Raw genomic sequence first — 22,189 nt, forward strand, 5'->3', positions numbered from 1 at the left:
TGCTGCATTGATAATAGAAAATTATTCTAGGATCATCATCATTGATGCCTGCACTAATTCCTCACAGGCAAACCAACATGCATTAGCCTTTACAATATCTGAAGCTAGTAAGGCCACTTCTCAGGCATTAGAATAAAACTTAATTCACGTTTTACTGAAAAAACAGGACACCTTGCCCGAAGGAGCCCAGGGATTTTCAGACAAAGCCAGAATTTCTTCTATTGCCCATTACCATGGTTTGGAATTAGGCAATGCCATAAGCACTGTGTTTGTAACTGACCTGAGAATAAAACTATCTTACTTCTGCTGCTGAAAATGGAAGTCTCATTGACTGTGAAAATTTAATTTGTTACTAAAAATGAGTTGTTAGTCTAACTCCTCAAATGGAGAGAGAACATTTTTCCAAGAGCTGAACACTTGATCACAGGTGAATCCATTGAATAATGTCATAGGTAAAAGTCAGTTAGGAACCAGAAGAAAATTAGGAATGTTTCTAGACTTCTGATACATGAAGTCCCCCAAAGTGTCTGATCTGTCGAAGGCAAGCCTTGCACGGGGTTTGTGTAGAGGATGTGTTCAGGGGAATCTTGATGGCCTGCAGATGTGTCATGATTTAAGTTAAAATATGGGAGAATTCAAGGGGAGAGTTTTGCTAGTCTGCTTAACACTTCACTGACAGTTTCACGAGGACAAAATAAGTTGTCCAGCCAGTCATGTCTACAGACTGGTTTGGATGGATCATGTTAGCAATTCCGCAAGGACAAATTAATCTAGTCCAGCTTGCTAGGTCCTGAGAGTGAAAACTGACCACTCTGTCTGGACTCTTACCAGCACTGCCACAAGGAATTAACCTTGTCCACCTTGTTGGGTCCAAGTAGGCACAAAATAAACCCCTTAAATCCTTTTTAACAATTAGAAAATTTTCCAGAGACTTGTATATATACACACAAGCCAATTCTATTGTAACAGTTCATGGCTGAATAAAGGGTTCATTGGTGGCCAGGGAGAAGATACTGTTTGCAAAAAATGCAACAATCTGTAATTAAACACACAAGCATAGACAGGAGTGATATGCAGATAAGAATTATGTAGCTAACACCAAAGTATAGAAAGATAGTCATAGTTAGCATGAAGTTAAACTATAACATACATAACACAAAAAAATTACCCAATGGCATCCCAGCTGACGAGGGGAGATGGGGCCCAACCCATCAGCTGATCCCAAAAAGTTTCAATGAAGTCTTCCTCAAAAACTTTCCCCTTTATTTATCACTTTTATAATAACTTGCACGTTTAGGGCAGAGTCTTGGGTGGAGACTGTCAGTGAAGGGTTAAGCAGACTAGTAAATCTCTGCCTTTGAATTCTCTTATATTTTAAATTAAATCATGACAACATGCCTTTTGGTGGTTCTAACCTGTGTTTTAGAGTGGACTAATACAATGAGATGCCACCGCCCTTGGAGAGCTCTCAAACAATTTTTTGGTAAAGGTTGTGTGTATATCTGTACCTAGTGGAAAATAGATTATGCAAAAAATTTCCATTCATTGTTTGAAGGAAGGGTCACTGGCTGGTCACTGGTCTGTATCTGTTCATGCAAACAAGTTTGGTTGACAGCATTCATTGTGGAAGCACTGCGAGGAATTTGTATGTACGCTGAGAGCCCTTCTCATTGCTCCAGTCTGACAGTGGGATAACTTCTAGTATGCGCAGTATGCATTGGTGATTCCTTATATGTATATACATGTGTATTATCTTGGGAAGCATTATGGTTTGACTGTACTTCCATTCTTCAATGAACGGTATGCAAAGTATTGCTGTATACACAGAGTTCTCAGTGTGTGAGAAACAGGAGGAATAGCTGGAAAAGGAAAGAAAGATTTTAACTTGAAATCATGTGATATATCTTGTCATCATTTTTCCTTCCAGTCTCCTAAATCAGCTTTTATTAGTGCTGCAAAAAAGGCAAGATTGAAGTCCAATCCTGTCAAAGTGCGCTTCTCAGAAGAAGTAATTATCAATGGCCAGGTGTCGGTGAGTATGCAACTATTTAACCTGAGGAAGGACTGAGCATTACATCCAAAGGTACACCTCAAAGCTGGAAAGTAAGGGAATTATGTGGTAGGAACAGTGGTTATAAGCTTGCAAATGGAAGGGTTTTTCTGTTTCTGAAGTTTTTGAAAGATCTGTTTTTAAAGTCCATTGGGCCCATAATGTTGTGAAAAAATTTCCCCTTCTTAAAATAAAATTAAAAGCCTAGTGAACGCATTTTGTGGTGATAGCACATACATGTCTGTCTCTATAGTCTTGATAATGCTTGCTTGATTTTTTTTCATAGCAATTTTGTAAGTAGGAAAACCCATCAGCCTAAAAAGTAGCATGTCAGGAAAACAGATTAGCATTAATTTACAGACCCCTTTAAAATTTGTTTTATCTACTTAAACTTGTTTCTGGCACTCAGGCAAAATCAGCTTCTCTTTGAGAGCCACTGAACTCCTCCTTAAACATGAACTCCCAATTCATTTTCATAATTTGCCAGAACATCGTTCCTCACTGATGTCTTTATCCAGCTCTCTTCCAAACATAAATTGATACTGCATTTGGTCAAAAAACAATTTCTGCTTTTTTTAAAAAAAGACCCCAAACTATGTTTCCCTTACATTTTCCTGTTTCTTTTAACTGTCCTTGTTATGAATTGTGACAACTAAGTAGCAATATCATATGTTACTCTTCTTAAATTATGACAGATATTAGCATTTAATATCCAGCTATAAAGTGAATGTGAAACATCTTGATTGTGATTCTTATTAATGAACCTGCATTTCCCATTTTGTAGATTGAAGACACTAAAAAGCTCCCTATATTCAGAGAAATAGTAATTTATTTTTCTGTTTTATTGAAAATGTTTCAACTTTAGATGTAGCATTTATTGTCAGAGAAATAAAGAAAATACTCCAAGCCAGGCATAAAATGTATGTGAACAGTTATATTTATCCAGGAAAGAAACTTATAGAGAACAACTGTAATGAGCATGGCTAGACACTTGAAGGGCATTGCTAATTCTACTTTCAATTTGAGCCAACATACTCCTCTCTGGTTGTTACCTTTCCATCTGAATGATGTCCTTCTTTATAGAACAACATTTAGATTTCCCTTGTTGCATGTTGTAATCTGATTCACTAATTTGCTTGGCAGGAAACAGTTAAGGACAATTCACTTCTTTTCATGCCAAATGTTCTGAAGGTGTACCTTGAAAATGGACAAACCAAATCTTTCCGGTTTGACTGCAGCACTTCAATAAAGGTAGGCTAGATATATCTTGGTATGCAATGCCAAGAATGTCGGTTAACTCTTTTTTAAGACCTTCAATAATTATAATTTACTCGGAATGCTTTAAGAACAAAATTACTAGTGTGTTCAGTTGGGGCTGGACTCACAGTTCAGAAATAAGAGGTTTTGGTCCATTTTTCTGCTGCTAAAAACATATTGTATTGTCAATGAAGAAAGAAGCTAAAGTGATCATTTTAATGTGCATGAAGCAGATTAAAATTTTGTGGTCCTGTTGTTTTTATATGCTGCCAAATACTAGCATGATTTGTCAGCAAAAGTCAGGAGCTAAGAAGATTAAGATGTTGGTTGCTAATTGAATATCATCTTGTCATCCAGTGAACTTGGGATGGGATATTGTAGGGTTGTGTTGCTGATAAATTGCTTGTCTCAGTGTAATGCCCTCTATGCTTTCCATAACACATTTCACTTAGAGAAATAAGGAGATGAAGCCCTAGGACACGACTGAGGCTGCTAGGGAGTGTCTGTGACACTGTTTCATGTAGGTTCCTAAACCAGAGATGTCGTCGGTGTCTGTGAGTGCCGTGGAGTAGCATAGTAAGCAACACGACTAGCACTGGTGGACATGCTGCTAGCCTCTTGAGCATTTTTGTTTGGGTGAGCTAGTTTTAACATAGGTTGGTTACCAGATCTAGTTCACTGCATGGTACCATGCATGCCTATGACACAGAGACAAGCAAAGGCTGGGAATGCAATTTTTAACCTCACTGCCAGTTTTTTTCTGGCTTTAAGACAGTGTAAATCTATGCATATTTGGAAAAAAAAGGCTGCTTTTCTGCTCACCACGATTCATCATGTACTCAATCAGTTGGAACAGGAAGGAGAGGTATTTACTAAGGCAAACAGAGGAAACTTACTCCAGTCTGGAGGCAAAACAGATCTTGAATTTATGCTTAAAAATGGGCTGTGATATCTGTTTATAGTTCATGGATCTTGGACATAGAGTGCAGGGAAAAGATACAAACCTCCACTCTACAGCCGTGAGATACTGAATTCCTTCAGTCCATTTGATAATTTGTTTGGGTGAAGAATTGCAAGACATGCTTCTTGTAGACAGTGAGGTCTCCATACCCTTCTGAGGCCCACGAGCCCATTTTCCAGTATTTTTTCCAGTATTTTTTTTTATGAATATAAAAAAACCCCAACCTGTTCCAAGGTATTTTGCCTCTGAAGACCAGTCTTTGACTGTCACATTACATTAGTTTTTCAGTAGTTCTGTGATGGGTATATCATGTACTGTAAGACCATTAAATATTAGTCTGAGGTCATTTGCAAAGATACCCATGCGGGCTCAGAGACCTAGCTGTATTGATGTTGTAAGCCTGCTTTGACCTTAGTCATTCTGACTTTTGGTAGGAATAATTTCCTTTGCATCTAATTTAAGCAAGTATGTATTCTGTATCCTGCACAGCTGCATATTACCTATTCTTGTATGTACATGTGTGTATATCCATCATTGTGGATAGATGGGTATGGATTGCTGCATCTTTGCTTAAACTGAAATGAAGTAGACATGCCTCAGTTGAGTAAAGGCAAATGCAGAGGGTTTTTTTCCACCCCTAGCAATCCAGTAACTCACCATTTCACAACAAGGATGCAACCACTGCCTAAATTCTTGCTTTCCTTATTGGTGGGAGGCAGCACCTGGGCTCAGTAAGTTATTGGATGAGAGGATAGGTTGGCAAAATATTTGGTGCAGTAACTGAGTGCATATGTGCTTTAGCGTCATATCTTGAAAAGTCTAAGACAGCCAGCAGCAAATAGTGCCATTATTTCCTCCTCTTGAAAACTTACTTTTAGTATTGTGTCTCTTCATGTTACTCTTATGCCCCTTGTTTTTGAGCATAGCTTAGCAGTTTAAATAAAAGTAGATTTAATGTTTAAGTAATAAATTCCCCATTAATCAGAATAGTATAATACAAAACTCCATTATTTAGAATGGTTGCTTGCAATCTATTGCAATCTTATATTCTATAAGAATCTTATACTCTTCACATTGTGCAGAATTATCCCTATTCTCCTACATACATTTTTCATCCTTCCACCAATTTGAGGTTGATTTTCCATAAACACACTATAATTGATCCATTAATATTCCTAAACTATGTTGAAACACTTCGATTATGTTGGGCCCCTCACCACAAGAAGGATGTTGAGGCTCTGGAGCGTGTCCAGAGAAGAGCAACAAAGCTGGTGAGGGGGCTGGAGAACAAGTCTTATGAGGAGCGGCTGAGAGAGCTGGGGTTGTTTAGCCTTGAGAAGAGGAGGCTGAGGGGAGATCTTATTACTCTCTACAACTACCTGAAAGGAGGTTGTGGAGAGGAGGGAGCTGGCCTCTTCTCCCAAGTGACAGGGGACAGGACTAGAGGGAATGGCCTGAAGCTCCGTCAGGAGAGGTTCAGGTTGGATATCAGAAAAAAATTCTTCACAGTAAGAGTCATTGGGTACTGGAACAGGCTGCCCAGGGAGGTGGTCGAGTCGCCTTCCCTGGAGGTGTTTAAGGAACGGGTGGATGAAGTACTTAGGGACATGGTTTAGGGAGTGTTAGGAACGGTTGGACTCGATGATCCAATGGGTCCTTTCCAACCTTGTGTGATTCTGTGATTCTGTGATTCTGTGATTACAATTCGTCATGATGTCCCTAGTAATTCTTATCCATCTGGATACTTATATATATCTAAAAATCTTTTGGATGGATAGAATATCTTAAGCTTCTCACCAAAATAATGTGAAACTATTTTTAACTGATGGGTTGTATATTTAATTTTCCTACTACATTCACTAAAGCAAAAGATACCTTGTCAGATGATATTAACACTCTGCATATATTTACAGTGTTATATATATACAGAAATGTAGAGATTGATTCAGTGGTTTTGTGAGAAGGTTGGTTTAGCTGCTGTTTTAGAAACAGTTGTTCTCAAATTGGTTACCCTTAGACATAACCCAATGTGAAAAAAATGAATTAAAAGTCTCTAAAAATGGGAGTTATACTATAAATTAACATGGCCCTTAAATTTAGAGCAATTGTTCTGCACAGGTATCATCATTGTTGACTTGTCAGCATTTAAAACTCAAGAATGTCCATTAAACATAAGTACCAAGAATTGGATGTCAAAAAAAAAACCTTGCCATAAGAACAAATGAAGGTTATTAAAGTAATTTTTTTCTTGAAAATATATATTCTTTTTTTATTACTGGGTAGGCCTGCCTCAAAATAGGGTGAAGTGAAGAGTGGCAAGACCATCTTTTCTTTGCTGATGAAGAGGTTTTATTTCCAGGGAGAGAGAAAGATATGATTTAAGAAGGGCCACACAAGTGTAGTATGCATGCTAAACTGCACAGAAAGTAGTCCATTCACAGCAATGTCATGTGTATATTTTTCACATGCATGTCTGATTCCACCTCAGGGATGTTCAGAATAAAAGACACTGATTTTTCACTGAGTGAATGTGTGTGATGTCCTGTATACTCATGTAGAACAGGCACAAAACATGACCATCCTCCCGTTTAACATCTGGGCTTTCACCCTGTGCTGGTATACATGCAGGGTGTGTGACTGAAAAACTGGGTCCCAAGTGCTTTATGAATTTAAGCATGTTTTATAATCCTTTGTTAATCAGGATGTCATCTTAACACTCCAAGAAAAACTTTCCATCAAGTGTATTGAACACTTTTCCCTGATGCTGGAGCAGAGGGTTGAAGGATCTGGAACGAAACTCCTTTTGCTACATGAACAGGAGACTCTAACTCAGGTTTGTGTAATGATGTGTGAAAGCACATATTAATGACATGGGTTAATCAGTAAATTATCCATCGCTTTCATCACTCATTTGAGTTAACTGCAAGATTTACACTTTGATACAGTCCATCAAACAGCAGTTGTGTTTAGATGTGGTTGTAAGAATCAGGTTGTTACAGAAAACAATTATTTTTCTATTATATAGGCATTGTATTTCAATGCTTCATTGGGCCATTAAAAAGAATTTAAAAGTTTATTAAAGATCAGACTGAAAGCTAGAAAGTATTTATCAAGCCTTTTTCATATTATACATGGCCCAACTAGTAAACATTCTCAGCAGCTGAAAACCCAAAGGTAACAATTCTGAGAACAGTCTAGTCAAATTCCTTTAAAAACCTTATTTTGATTTTTGTCCCCCTCTGGTTGTGTGAGATCTGTATGGATCTGTATCTGGTGACAACAAATCATATGCGTTCTGATGAAGTCAATATTGGCTTGTTTAAACAGTGATACATTATGTCACTTCAGTGATGATGAATTATGACCCAGAAAATGCCTGTACGACTTCGTTCCTTAGATCGAAGCAACTCAGGGGAAGCAACTCAGGCTGCTGACAGGCCAGGTCTGACTAGAGGTGAAGTTGCTCTCAATTCCCAGCAGAGGACCCTGATTTTAGCTGCTCATCGTTTTGCAGAACTGTTTAGCCTGATTTTTTCCTTGACATTTCTGTGTTTGAGGAGAGCATTCATATTTTTTACATTTCATCTAGGTTTTCCAAAAAAAGATAAATGGATTCTAAGATGAGATGAAGGAAAAAAAATATGTAATTTAAATGCCAGAATTCCCTTGAACGTATAACTAGAGTCTGTGTAATGGTATGAAGGAGTTTAGTTTGCCAGCTAAGAGTCTTTCTAGTATTTTCTAATGTTTAAGCACTTGATTTTGTCATGTTAACATTATTTTCTTTGGGGTATAAGCCACCCAATGAATGCATAATATCCAGAAGTGCTCAGTATAGGCTGTCCTGGCCTATCTGTCTCCCACTGAATTTATTGGTAAAATTCCCATTGAAATCAGAAGGATCAGAATAAAGCAATACAGTGAGTTTTCTGAAATCCCATCTGGCACTTTTATTTATACAGAATACATGTAGATACTTTAGGAATGAGGTCAGAGACAATGCAAGGTATGCATATATTTTGAAAATTGTTAGGGCAAGACAGAGACTTCACTGGAGATTTTTAAAAGCAAAATTTTATCAACTAAAGTCATTGATTACAGACTACACCAAATCTCTGAGTGCATTAGCCTAATTAAATAAGCTACATAAACTAAATTAATTCTGAGTATTTCTTCTTTGAAATTCCTGTAAAATCAACAATACTTTAATTTGCCATTATAATGGCGCTGCTGACCCTGATTTCTTATAATAATAATGGTGTTCTTGGATTGTTACCCTTTCATTCAATTATTCATTAGCCATACTGTGGTCCTACATGTATGTACCCAGATTGCTGTATTACAGGATTAACAAAGTTTTGCTGACCAACAAGCAGAAGAATCTTCATCATTTTTAATGTATTGGAAGAGATTTGTTTAGGCTCGATGTCTAGGGGTAGGTATCTTAATGCAAAACAACCTAGAAAGAGTCAAAAGACACAATTTCTTCCAAGTTGTCTAGTGGATTAAAACAAGCAAGAGAAAAGGAGAATAATAGCTGCTAAGCTGTACTTTACCTGTGTTCTCATAAATGTGACCTATCCCCCAAAACCTACTAGTTATTCTCATTTATGAGTATTTTGGTCCTGCTGAAGCATAACTCAGTTTGTATTTCACTTGGATGGTTTTCATTAAGGTCTGTTTTCTCTATCCTTTCACTCTGGTTTTGAATGAGTGAATTCAGTTTCTTTGAGGTTGAGTTGTATTGGGCAGTCATGCCTATATGAATCTGAAAATATTGCCACAAGATTGTCTGTATATGATGTTCTTATGTGAAGAACTTAATGACAAGCCCATGGCAAAGCTTTTTATTTGACAGAATTATTTTTCTTGCTACCATGTGGCTCTGGAGCAGGGTCATGGTGCCTGAGACTGCAGATCACGTTTCACGACTAGGTTTGTCGAGTTCTGATATGACTATTGCACTGTCCTAGGTGACCCAGAGGCCAAGCTCACATAAGATGAGATGTCTTTTCAGGATTAGCTTTGTCCCAAAGGATCCCATTGATCTTTTAAGAAGAGATCCAGTTGCTTTTGAATATCTTTATGTACAGGTAAGTGAAAGCACAACCATTGTTAGCTTAAGGATAATAAAAAGATAGTTGCACTCATTGTATATATAGATTTATATCTTCACATAGAAAAGTGTGGCTGCAGTAAATCTTGGGGTTTATTTCTGCTGCATAAAGCCAATGAATGCACTTCAGGAATGTGCAAATCTTTATCATCTGCAAAGTTCCCTCCCTTTATAAGTCTCTCCAAATAGTGGTTCTTTGGTAACTTTCCAAAATACATTTGGCTTTAGAAAAGAGTGAAGCTGGAATAATTGCTAATATTTATTTATTGTACTGTAATATCAGACAGAAAAAATGTCTGGAAAAGATCTTCCAGTAAAATGGATGAGAAAACTGGTGTACAAGCTACGTGGTTCTCCTGGGTATCTTACCAGGTAGAATCCTACTATCCTGAGTCCATATACACTGATACCTTCCCAGGACTCTTTTGTCAGAGAGGACTGCTGCTCTCCCCAGGAAGGATAAAGAAAGCTTAGATCAAAATGTTCATGCGTTCTGTTCTTTGGCAGAAGCTCTTTTGTTCTTCAGAAATGCCCATACCCTCGTGAGCATCTGACACCTCTGAGAGCACCAGTCCTGACTTCAGCATCGTTCTGCTTCTGAGTTTGGGGTTACTCTTCATGCATTTTCTTTTTTTTTTTTTTTTTTAAAAAAAAATAGGACTCTTAATTTATTTTTAGTGCAAGATTTTTGAACTTGATGCTCCCTCTACTGGTTCTTTGGCAGAGCTGTAACGACGTGGTCCAGGAAAGATTTGGACCGGAACTGAAATATGACATTGCCCTGCGGTTGGCTGCATTACAAATGTATATTGCAACTGTGACCACCAAGCAAACTCAGAAAATTTCTCTCAAATATATAGAGTAAGTTGAAAATGGAGTGTGTTCTTTAAAAGTAAAACATTAAGAGTAACTCATAGATTCTTTATGGTTGTTTCTTTAGTATGTCTATTTGCATGCATCAATTTTAGGTTCATTCTTTGTCACTGAAATTGATTCAGGTGTGTTAAGAACTGTAAGTATAGACCTTTTGATCATCTGCTTAGGCATGTGAACTAGTGTGTAAATGTAAATAGGATTAACTTATTTGCTTTCAGTGATATAATGGTCAGTTTATATAGTCTTAATCCTAGGGTTTTAGTAGAGATTATTATAGTAAGATTCAGATGATTTCTTGATTCAGAAGACTGCAGGGTCTTACATTCCATTTGTAAGATTTTTTAGATACAGAAGTACCCCGATAGGCACCTATTTTATGTTAACAACGTGCATATGTAACTACAAAGAAAAAGAAAATTTCCAAAATGTGCGTACTTATGCTTGAAGTTAAAAAACAATGAAACAAACCCCAAAACTTTTGTTGCTGTTGATTAGTTTACATGCAGAATGGAAATAATAACTATTGCATAGTCAATCTTGTAGACTTCATCTGCCTTACTGAACATTGTGTAATATTGTATCCTATCAGTGCATCAACAAAAATAATTACTTAAAAGTGAAGAGCCAGTCTTCTGTCAAAAGCAGTACTTCAAACAGAAAAGAAAATTTGGTAAAAGGAAGGGGACTGGTTGGGGTTTTTTTTGAGGGGAGCCCACAAAATAGAAGTGACAAAGACTATGTCTGACTGGTTTGCATGGGCTTAAAAAAAGCTTAGAAAATAAAATTAAATCTGACATTATGCTGTTAAATATTCTGCAATTTTAATTCAGTAATGGTACTTATCTATGAAATCAAGTGGTGTTCAACAATGTACTATGGACTTTAAACATAAAATATAAAATTTCTTTTCTGAATGGCGTGATGGAAGAAATGGAAGGAATAGAAGAAAGATTATAATTTTAATACATCTTTTTCATAGATAATATGTAGTTTGTATATAGAAAATAATGTGTTTCAAAACTCTGGACTCAACCAGCTCTCCTGTTTTCAGATGTTCATTCACTTAGCATAATAGTCACCAGCCTTTAGATAAATAACCATCAGAGGAATGTGAAATTAAATATGTGCTTTTTATTGCAGAAAAGAATGGGGATTAGAGACTTTTCTTCCATCTGCTGTGCTGCAAAGCATGAAAGAAAAGAACATAAAGAAAGCACTTTCACACCTTGTCAAAGCAAATCAAAACCTAGTTCCTCCGGGTAAAAAGGTATTACATTTGCATCTTAATAGAAAATATGTTTTAAAGAGCAGAAAGGGTGGTGTGCGTGGGAAACGTTTAAAACTAATCCTTCAGAGAAACACCTAGCCATTATATTTTCAGAGATTTAAATTTTGGTGCTAGGTACAACGTAGCCAAGGACAATTAAAAATAATTAATTATACCCCAACTAAACTATCTTCTTATCTTAAGAATGCCAGAAAACTGGTCATTAATACTTCATGTATGATAAAGATGTATTTTTTTTAATTAATTTAGTGCTTCCTATTATTGGCAGACTTATTAGGAAAGCTATTGTTCTCTCTCTAATGCTCTCATCTGAACCACATTAACCTATGGGCCTGATATAGATGCTGGTTTTCTGGATTGTTTTCCATTATGCTGTAGATAGAGACTTCACTGGCCAAGATCTAACTGTGTAAGTGATGCTCCTTACAGTAAATGACCCTCCTTGCTGTTATAAAATGCTTTTCTTAGCACTGAGGTTTCATTTCAGCTGGAAAAAACATGTAGAAGACAATGTCTCTGAAATGCCTTTGTTACATGCATACAGCTGAAGATAGTTTTAGATACCATAATGAGGAATCTTTATGCAAGTTATCTAATGTCTCTTTGTAGTCAATAGAGAGAAACAGGCACTTCTAGGGAGAGATTCATCCCATCCCACATTAGGAACCAAAAATAGGTCAGGTGGCTTGTGTCCTAGAAATGCCTATTTCTCTCCATGGACTTTGAAAAGAGCCTAGGAGTGACTAGTTGAGATATAAAATGAGTTGAATCCTGCTCCATGACGCTTTGTTTCTGAACGAACAAACCCCAAAGCGCCTGATGCCTGAGCTAAAGTTCATTGTGATCAGCAGAAGTCCTGCTTGGCAGATTCAGATCACATCATGACTATGAACATAGCTCTTTGTGTTTGAACTGGGATGGTCAGGAAGAAAGGCCATCTTTTTGACTGAAGCACTGTATGTCTCCTGCACTGCTAACGCTAAAGCTGAATAATGCAAATTAATTATTGTTTATCCTGGTAGTGTAAGGTTGTGTATATTTTGGAAGCCACTACTGCTGTAGACGTTGCAGGTGATGACAGTGTCACACAGTATTGGTTCTTGGTATGAAGAGAGTTTGCAACGGTTCCTTCCCACAGCAAGCGGGGTTCGTTGGTTTTGCTTCATTCTTTTCTAATTTGAGCTTTGGAAACATGTTGTGTGCCCACCTGCTTTTTTAGCAGGTAGGTCTCAGAAACAAGGCATCTGAGCTCATTGTCACCTTCTGTCTCACTTGCAGTACTAATGCAGGAAGTGATGTCCTTCTGGAGTCTTCTCTCCCTTTACATGAAGAGAAGCCTGTCATTCTCAGGATTCTCCTGGTTTTTACAACCCCTGTGTATTTCTCGATGAACTGAACACCTAGCGAAGGGAAGACAAAAGCATCCTCACTAGCTGCTCTTTTCTGAATTTATTTATTCTTTGGTGTCTAGGAAAACTTCAGTATCAGGGCTCTTAAAAAGCTGTTCAAGATCAAATAAGATTTTGAACTAGAAATATAGTGGCTGAAATGAGAAGAGTAAATGAGATGGACTTGGTTTATATTATCTTTTAAAAGTTCACCTGTAAGGATTTACACCAGGGTGGTATAAAGTTAGAGTCCAGACAGTCTGAGTGAAATGAACTGTTTCCATTCGGTCTCACAAAATATTTACAAGTTCTTTCTTTTTAACTAGATATTTCAAGCTAAGAGGAGAAAAACGAGATAAATTATGACATGCATTATGTCATAATGTGTGCTGTATTGGGCTTTCAAATCTATTCCCTACTAAATATAGTGGAAGAGTTTTATTTTAAAACATGAGAAATGCACTAATGAGGTGGAATGCCATATGCTGCAAGTACCTAGCAAAATGTGATACACACAGCTCACAAAACCAAATTCTTTGCTCTCTTTCTTTGTATAGGTATTTAAATGTTTAAGAACGGATGGTGATTCTGAATGGAAAGCTGCTGTCTAGCCTTTAAATCCCTTGATGAACAGGTGTTTAATATGAGCAGTTCAACGTTTTCCCTTCATTAGAGCAGTTACGATGCTCTTGCAATGCTCTGATCTGCCCATACCCAAGTCCTCAGTGCATTTTAACTAATAAAGATCTTAATTTTAAGAATGAAACTGTTTCTCCTCACCTGAAGCTCAAGCACCTAATGATTTAGTTTCAGTCTCTGAAGAGCTATTATTGCAGTCCATTGTCCTTAAACTAAACACATACATTTTCTTTCTGAATTTGATTATGTGTTGATTTCCACTACCACTTCTTACGTCTGTTTCTCCTTCCTCAGCTATCTGCTCTGCAAGCCAAGGTGCATTATCTAAAGTTCCTGAGTGATCTACGATTATATGGAGGGCGTGTTTTCAAGGCAACACTAGTGGTAATATTTCTATTTAAATAGTTTCTCTCTTCTCTTGATTTTTTTTATCCAAATATCTTTTTGCAGAAGCTGGACCATGTAATTTTCTTTAGAAGTTTAGGTTCTATTCACACACTTAAAAAAACCAATTGTTAAATTGAACCAAATTACTTTTTTTTTCTTTTAATCTTGAAAATATCATTCCTAGTATAATTTGTATTTTTACAGGGGTTTAGAGATAGATTTGCAACCTTTTTGGCAAATAGAACCATCCATTTAATGATACAATACTAATATTATTAGTCTGGAAAACTCTTGATGACAAAGATTTTCTTTTAACAGAAGCAGATTCCATACATCCGTCTGTCCATCTTACTATCTATTTAAAAACTACACAACAGTCAATATCAAGAAACAGATTCCTTTACTTTTTGTTTTTAATTATGTATGCTCTTCTCTATCTCGTCTTCTTAGAAAAACATAATGATCTTTAACATAAAAATGCCACGCAAATGTAGCCCCATGAAAATGAAAGAAGGTAGTAGTGATTTTTGTCATTATCTGTTGCCTATCGTGGTTTTTACTTTTGCCTTTTTATCTTTTTCTGCTAAAGCAGGGAGAAAAGCGTTCAGAAGTGACTCTGTTAGTAGGGCCACGTTATGGAATCAGTCATGTGATAAACACCAAAACGAACCTGGTGGCTCTCCTGGCAGACTTCAGCCATGTGAACAGGATTGAGATGTTTACAGAAGATGAAAGCAGCGTTAGAGTTGAGCTGCATGTCTTAGATGTAAAAGTAAGTCTGATGTTAATATATATTGATAAAATAACTTTAAATAACATTTTCATCTTTATTTCAGTATTTGGTAAAGTTATACTGTTTTGAACCTTTTCATGCCAATAATTCTGAGGGTGCAATTTTAGCTTATTTTAATCCAAGTGCATGTGAAGTATGACTTGGGCATTTGAAGAGTCCTGCAACATGCCATAATGGTGCTTTGCAGTATTTTCATTCTATATTTGTCTTGGCTGTCCCCAGTCAACTTGGTTTATTGTTGTCTTCCTTGATTTCTGTGGTTAGAAGAGATGAGAATGAAATTGGCCCTCTTTTAAAGCTCCTTCAGTTCCTAGAAGTTCCTTCTAGTGTAACAGACAATATTATTACCATTAGAGAATGTCCATCTGCATCAGACCCTGTAATCCAGTGTTTTATCTGCAAAGCTCATTTCAAGTAACTGCATAGTGGTTACCAATGAAAAGAACTGTAAAAAGGTAAGGCTTTTTTCTTAGCCCTTATTATTTCGTCTACCTATAGTTATTTAATTTCTCTTGAATCCCGCTTAACACTGTATCTGTGGCATCTAGTGGCAGTGAGTAGAGTTCTGTATATTATATTGTCCTGGTTCTTCTTCTGTGTTTCTTATGTGGTTTTGGAAGTTTCATAAACTGTCTAGAGCATTAAACAAGACAATCAGAGACTGAATAATTCTTATTGTACTTGAAACTTAGATATTCTGTGAAAATAAATAGAGCCCAACATTGCTTTTTTGCTTACATAGCTATACACAAAAACCATACACAAGGAATATTTTACTAACTTCTTGCTTTGAATGCTTTAGGTTTATTGACCCAGAACCGTTTCCCTAAATGTAGAAACTAAATCATTCCCATTTGCTTGTATGTAAAATACAGCACTGTATGCCACGGTATTAAATATTAGCATGATATTGTGTTGGTTTATATTATAATACTGTCTTACTGCAAACCATGTACATCCCCATCTCCTTGTGTTTTGGCAAACACAATGTTAAAGCCAAAGAGACTAACCTAACATTAAAATTACAAATCTAGGAGGTTCTGTGTGGAATTTGACAAAAAATTGCTTCTGTGTGGGGCACAAGTAGGGGTTGTCACTGTGCCCTGTGTAGGAGATGCAGGCACACATAGGTAGTTAATCTCAACTGATAGTTTCATCCTTTGGTTTACCCTAGGGTAGCAGGTTCACGTATCCAGATTCTGAATATGCTGATATATGTCATATATGCCAATATTTTCCTAATGAATAAATGAATAAGCAGTTTGGATTTGTATTATATTTTTTTGTTCTTTTTAATGTCTTCTAAAGTATGTATCGCTGAGCAGAAGTGGGCAATAAGAGTTTAGCTGTCACTGCTCAGCAGATTAACAGAAGTTTACAGCACTGTTTTCAGCAGTCTGAGATTTCTGTGGAGATCATCCATTTCTGTCGATCAATGCAGAAAATTTGAGATCAACATAGTATTTCAAATGTTAGTTTTTAGTGTTCATGTGAAAGAACAGAGATGAATTAGCTCATTGTAACTTTAATGATTTATAGTTAATTTCTATAGCTATAGTTGAATGCTTTGAAAGAAGCATGTGTTGAATAGAACCTCAAACTGAAGCCCAAAATACTTTAAAGAAAAAAATGCATAATTTTTTCTATGTTGTCAAAAACTATTCATACAACATTCAGGCCAACCAGGGCACCTTGTGGCCTAAGATGCTGCAGCAAAGGCATTTAAAAATTATCAGACCTATTGTGAGTTTAATAGTAAGTTGTGATCATCAGTTATGTTTTGGCCACAGCCTCCATCAGAATCAGTCGTCTTTTAACTAATCAGGGGTTGAGTAAGTTGGAGAGCCATCCTGTTGTTTTTAATGTTCCACCTGGATCTTGTGACAGTGGACTTTGTATGTAATGATAAGCTGTCACAAATGTCCACATAGATATAACTGAGTGATAAGATGGGTTGTCTATGGTGTAATTTCTATGTATGTAATTTCTATTTCTATCTATGTATCATGGTAAGGGCTTAATTCTTATTTCCTCTCTAGGACTTGTAGAGGTTAGCCACTTTAAAATAAATTTGAGAAGAGCAGCTTTTAGTGTTGAAAGCTACAGGGACATGAACAAAAGTTTAAGGCAAATAAATTTATATTTCTGGGGAAAAAAAAATTAAAATGTATTTTTCACATGGATGTCTCAGGTTCAATGGCCTGGCAGCCATAGTTTTTCAAAGTTCTGAGATTTCTCATTTTACTGTTAGGTCTGACTTTTTTTTCTAAGTGCTTTGAGTTTGTTTTCTTTGCTGATCTCCCTTTTGAGGGTCTTTCTTTGTTCTGTTTGTCTCCACTTATCTGTTTATTTTTTCAACACTTATCTTTTCAGTAATACCAGGCCACAAACAATGAAATCTTTTAAGCTTCATTATAATATTTGCTGCCACTGCAGTGTGATGATAGCTTTAACCTCACTACTGTGTTTCTGAACCTGAACTTTCCCCTGACTCTGTTTCCTTCCTGTGTTTTGCTTCTATACATGTGCTTAGGAGCACCTTATTTTCTGGCATGCTGCAGATACCACTGCAAGACTCCAGCACCTAATGTACCAGCTTCTTAGCCATTGGCAGTTTCATAGTAACAGTAAACAGTGCTTTGGTGAGAATAATGTCTATGCAAGAAAAAGATAAAGCAAGAGTCTCAAAATAGTTAGTGTCATTCAGAAGGAGAGCAAAATCACCCATTAAAGTGTCCAGTTGGATTTCTACCTTACTGCAATTCCAGTCTTTTCTAAATATTTGATATTGTTTGATATTGGTAGTGAGGAAAATAAGTTCTCGTGTATTTTTCACTGTGATGTTTGTGTTGTAATTCCTTTTGCTGCCATATAGTAGTATTGTCAGCAGATAAACAGATTGGGGAGGAACAGACTTAACCAAGACTTGGTTGTATTCTTCTTAGCCAATTACTCTGCTGATGGAGTCATCAGACGCAATGAATCTTGCTTGCCTAACAGCTGGATACTATAGACTGCTGGTTGACTCAAGGCGCTCAATATTTAACATGGCCAACAAGAAAAATACAGGGAGCCGAGAAACAGGTATTCATTGAACAGTATTTTGATGATGATTCAATGTATAAAACAGAAAGCAGCTCAAACCTATTCACCTCCAGATAAATACAACGCTATACCAAATGAAATCTGATTGCTGACTCAGACCTAGCACCACAGTATATCAGTTCAGCCTTATAATGTTCTAATATTCATCTTAAATGGTAAAATAAGCCAGGTCATGTATTTCTTTCATACTGAAAGTGAAACAGATGCATGTTCCCTGTGTTATTATTTCATATGTATGTATCTTTTGTAAGAATACATAGGGTATTGGAGAAACCAGCTGGAGATTTGGTTTTGTGTTACTGTTCCTGGAATAGCATTTGTATCTTGTTGAGGTTTAGTTTTGTACAAAAAGCATCTGTTAAACTTCAGATTATTAAATCAACGGGTATCTAACTTAGAGCAGAGGCGTGTTTAAAGCACTTTTGTGAAGTGTTTGATAGCCCAGCTGTCCTGTTCAAAGTGCTTATAGCTCAGTATTAACAAGTCATTGTTTAAAAATTTGATGACTTTGCTATTTGATTTTATAATGTTGGATTTATTTCTCCATGTTATAGGAGCTGAAAATAGAGGGAAGCTTAATCTCCTCGCTTCAGAGTGGAATTGTATACCAAAAACTACCACTTTCCTAGCCGAAGGAGATCAAGAGACTCAAGTGGCCTTTGCTGATCCAAAACAGAAGAGTCTAGATGTTTCTGAAAGTCTGTTATGTCAAAAAGAACACAGACATCTGTACATAGAAAATGCTTATAATTCAGGTGGATTTGATCAGCATCTGGCTAAGCAAAGTGACCCCACTGAAGCAGAAGAAAGCAGAAATTTTAATCAGCCTTCACTGCTGTCACTCTCAGGTTTGGAATCTAGCAAGAAAGCACAGGATTCCCCCAGGGGAGCAAAAGTTTCTTTTATATTTGGAGATCACAACTTGGATGGCATCAATCCCCAGACTCTTGGCTATGAAAGGCTTTTGGATGAAAGTCCAGAAGTACTAGAAAAACAAAGAGCCATTTATATTAGTAATGCCAATGACATTAAAGGCCTGGAGTTGGCACAAGATGCTGAAAGCATTCAGTTTGCTACAAATTCTGTTTATGCAACTATAAATGATGGTAAAATATTTGGAACTGCGGAAGGGATAGAAGAGCCTTTGCTGCATGATATTTGTTATGCAGAAAACACAGATGATGCTGAAGATGAAGATGAAGTAAGCTGTGAAGAAGACATTATGGTAGGAGAAATCAATAGACCTGCTCTCCTCAACCTTTCTGGTTCTAGTGATGACATTATTGATTTGACTTCACTTCCACCTCCAGAAGGCGATGATAATGAAGATGATTTCCTATTGCATACATTAAACATGGCAATTGCTGCTCCTCCACCTGGCTTCAGGGACAGTTCAGATGAGGAAGACTCTCAGAATCAAGCAACACAGCCTAGAGACAACAAGGAGCAAGCCAGTAATCTAGGCAATGATGACATTCCAGTGTCGCTTATCGATGCTGTCCCTACTAATACAGAGGGAAAGTGTGAGAAGGGGCTAGATGATGCTGTAGTCTCTACGCTTCAAGCACTAGAAGCTTTGGCTGCTTCAGAGGAACAGCAGACGAATGACAATTCAGGTTCTTTCACCATAGTTACATTTATTCATTGAAAATCATTCCATCTCATCCATTTAGATTTGGAAGTACTCCATTTCATGAGGGTTGTTTTTTTTTTTAGTTTGCCTTTTTTTTTTTTTCTCCTTGCCATCATTTTTCATACATCATATTCCATAGTATTTAATGGAACTACCATTATGTTACTAAACTACCTTTCCCGGGAACTGTGCAATAAAGTCAGAGTATTCTTACGAAGTATATTTTTGTCTCTAACACACCCCCTTTGCTTGTCACTTATCCAGGTGCTTCAGCTGCTGTCATTTAATTGACTCTTATTTTTTGTGGCTTGCAGGTGTAGCTATCCTGCGAGCATATAGCCCTGAGTCATCCTCAGATTCTGGCAATGAAACAAATTCCTCTGAAATGACTGAAAGCTCTGAACTAGCTGCAGCACAGAAACAGTCGGAGAACACTGCACGTATGTTTTTGACCACAAGTGAAGGCTACCAACCCCTTGTGGAAGAGCAGACTGAATTTCCCATTGCTAAGAATCAGGCTGGAGGGCAAGGCATGAAGCCCTCGCAGCCTTTGGCTGGTCGTCAGGCTGCAGAGCTACAGTCAAAAGTTGTGCCTTCAAAGCAGATTCTTCATTCAGATAACATGGAAATGGAGCCAGAAACCATGGAAACAAAATCTGTCACTGATTATTTTAGCAAATTGCACATGGGATCCTTGGTATATTCTTGCACTAGTAAAAGGAAAAATAAGATGACAGACAGCGAAGTAAAAGCACCCTCTGATGGCAGTGCTACTGTGAAAAAGCAACAGGGAACTAAAAAAGCAGAGACTGATGAAGATCTAAAAGCTAAATTTGGAACTCTTTCAGCAAGAGACAGTCAACGCTTAAGCACTTTTAATGTGGAAAGAACTGCCTTTCGCCAAAGATGGTATGCTGCCGATGATGGGGCAGCAGATAAGCCAAGCCCAGAAACAGTGAACGGGAAGACTTTTCCAAGAGTTCCTGTCCTTGGTAAAACAGAAACTGACTGTAAGGATGAAGTGGATCCTGAGGTGGATCAGGATGATACCTCGAGGCTTAGCCAAGGTGAAAACTTTCTGTCAGATATGACTCCAGTGTCTTCAGCCAAAGACCTAAATGATGCAGAAGATACTGATTTATCTGCAGATGACCATCCTTCAAAGCTTCCAGAAGCTGAGCAGAGTGTGGCGAGACTTTGTGAATATCACTTGGCTAAGCGCATGTCATCTCTGCAAAGTGAAGGCCATTTCTCACTGCAAAGCTCTCAGTGCTCTTCTGTGGATGCAGGATGCAGCACAGGCAGTAGTACATGTGCTACTCCCGTTGAATCTCCTCTTTGTACCTCTGATGTTAAGCACATTATCTCTGACTCATCAATGAAGGGCATTGCCTATATTCCAGCAGATGAAAGAGCTGCCATTCTTCCAAACCATGGAACGACATACAAGGACCTGCACCAGCAGCCTGAAGCTGTGTGTCACAGAATGACAGTGCCTGTTGTGCATTCAGCAATTAATGCTGAACCACTGTTTGGCACTTTGAGAGAAGGATGTCATCGGATCCCGAAGATAAAAGAAACTACAGGTACAGCAGTAATAAAGTGTTTCTTGTGTTTGTTTTTAAGGCTACCTGTTAAAGTTGAGAACTAGATATGACATCTGCATTATTGTTACCTGAAACTATATGGTCAAACTGTAGCAGGCAGTGGGATTAGACCTTATTCATTTCACTTATACATGTCCTTATGGGCTTATGAAGATAATTTTATATTTAAAATCCTCTCATTAGAGTCAAGATATTTTAGTGGATATTAATGGAGAGGACTATTTTGCGCTCTTTGGAAGCTTCTCAAAAATCCATAGTCATTTAAGTTCCAGGATACCTGTTAGATTCTAAGATGACTTCACAAGGTATATTAACGTAGGAGAGAGAAAAGTGTGATTCCTTTATTATGTATCTCATATGCTATCTTAGCAGACTGTCAAAACCATGCCAGTATGAATAAAAAAACCCTGAATGAAAGGATGAGAAAATGTTACTATCCTATTAAGCATGTATTTACTGCACCATCTGACAGGTGTTCAGTTAACTAAGGAATAATTTACATATAGAACCATTACCATATTTTTAAGTTTCAATCTGAAGAGATTTTATAAACTTACTGTTGTAAAAAAAATGCAGACTTTTTCAGAGACTGCCTTGGAAGTTCTTTCAGTTGGGTTTTGTATGTTTCCCTCTTGCTGGGTTGCAAGCCACGTCTAAGGATAGTGTGTGAATGCATGGAACCCTGAAAGCAGAATAGACTAGGAGCAAGAATGAGATATATTATTTCTCTGCCAAAAAAACCCCATATAACCAAACCAAAATTACCATGAATGCAGCTTTCTATACCCTCTTAGGAATAGTTAAAGATGGTATTTTAATCTGAAAATATTCATCTAATTGATTAATAGAAAAAAATGCAATCCATATATTCATGGAGATTTAGGACATTTTATAGGTGATTTCCTATTTCTTTTTTTAAATTAGTTTACTGTAGTGGAATGAACAATTAACTATTCATAAGTTATAATTTCATGATAGGTTTTTAAGAGGCATTTAATGAAATACAAAAGGCATGAGAAACTAGCAATGAGTTTTTTGTGAAATATTTTGAGGAATGTAGACCACTACAAAATAGCATGGATCCATTTG

At 37.1% G+C, this 22,189-nt stretch overlaps 1 protein-coding gene across 4 annotated transcripts in view; it reads left to right on the top strand.

Annotated features, from left to right (window-relative positions):
• The window catches only part of FRMPD4 (FERM and PDZ domain containing 4), a 349,158-nt gene that overhangs the window by 324,330 nt on the left and 2,639 nt on the right, over positions 1-22,189 (top strand). For all 4 annotated transcript variants that reach the window (XM_054078055.1, XM_054078031.1, XM_054078040.1 and 1 more), the window contains exons 6-16: positions 1,928-2,032; positions 3,194-3,301; positions 6,970-7,101; positions 9,242-9,361; positions 10,109-10,245; positions 11,401-11,527; positions 13,870-13,959; positions 14,552-14,734; positions 17,701-17,839; positions 18,415-19,476; positions 19,808-21,079. In XM_054078055.1, the coding sequence (XP_053934030.1) occupies positions 1,928-2,032; positions 3,194-3,301; positions 6,970-7,101; positions 9,242-9,361; positions 10,109-10,245; positions 11,401-11,527; positions 13,870-13,959; positions 14,552-14,734; positions 17,701-17,839; positions 18,415-19,476; positions 19,808-21,079 (3,475 nt within the window). The remainder of the gene's footprint in view (positions 1-1,927; positions 2,033-3,193; positions 3,302-6,969; positions 7,102-9,241; positions 9,362-10,108; positions 10,246-11,400; positions 11,528-13,869; positions 13,960-14,551; positions 14,735-17,700; positions 17,840-18,414; positions 19,477-19,807; positions 21,080-22,189) is intronic.

The sequence above is a fragment of the Cuculus canorus genome, chromosome 1 (genome assembly GCF_017976375.1).
Source record: "Cuculus canorus isolate bCucCan1 chromosome 1, bCucCan1.pri, whole genome shotgun sequence".
In the NCBI taxonomy this organism is placed as follows: Eukaryota; Metazoa; Chordata; class Aves; order Cuculiformes; family Cuculidae; genus Cuculus; species Cuculus canorus.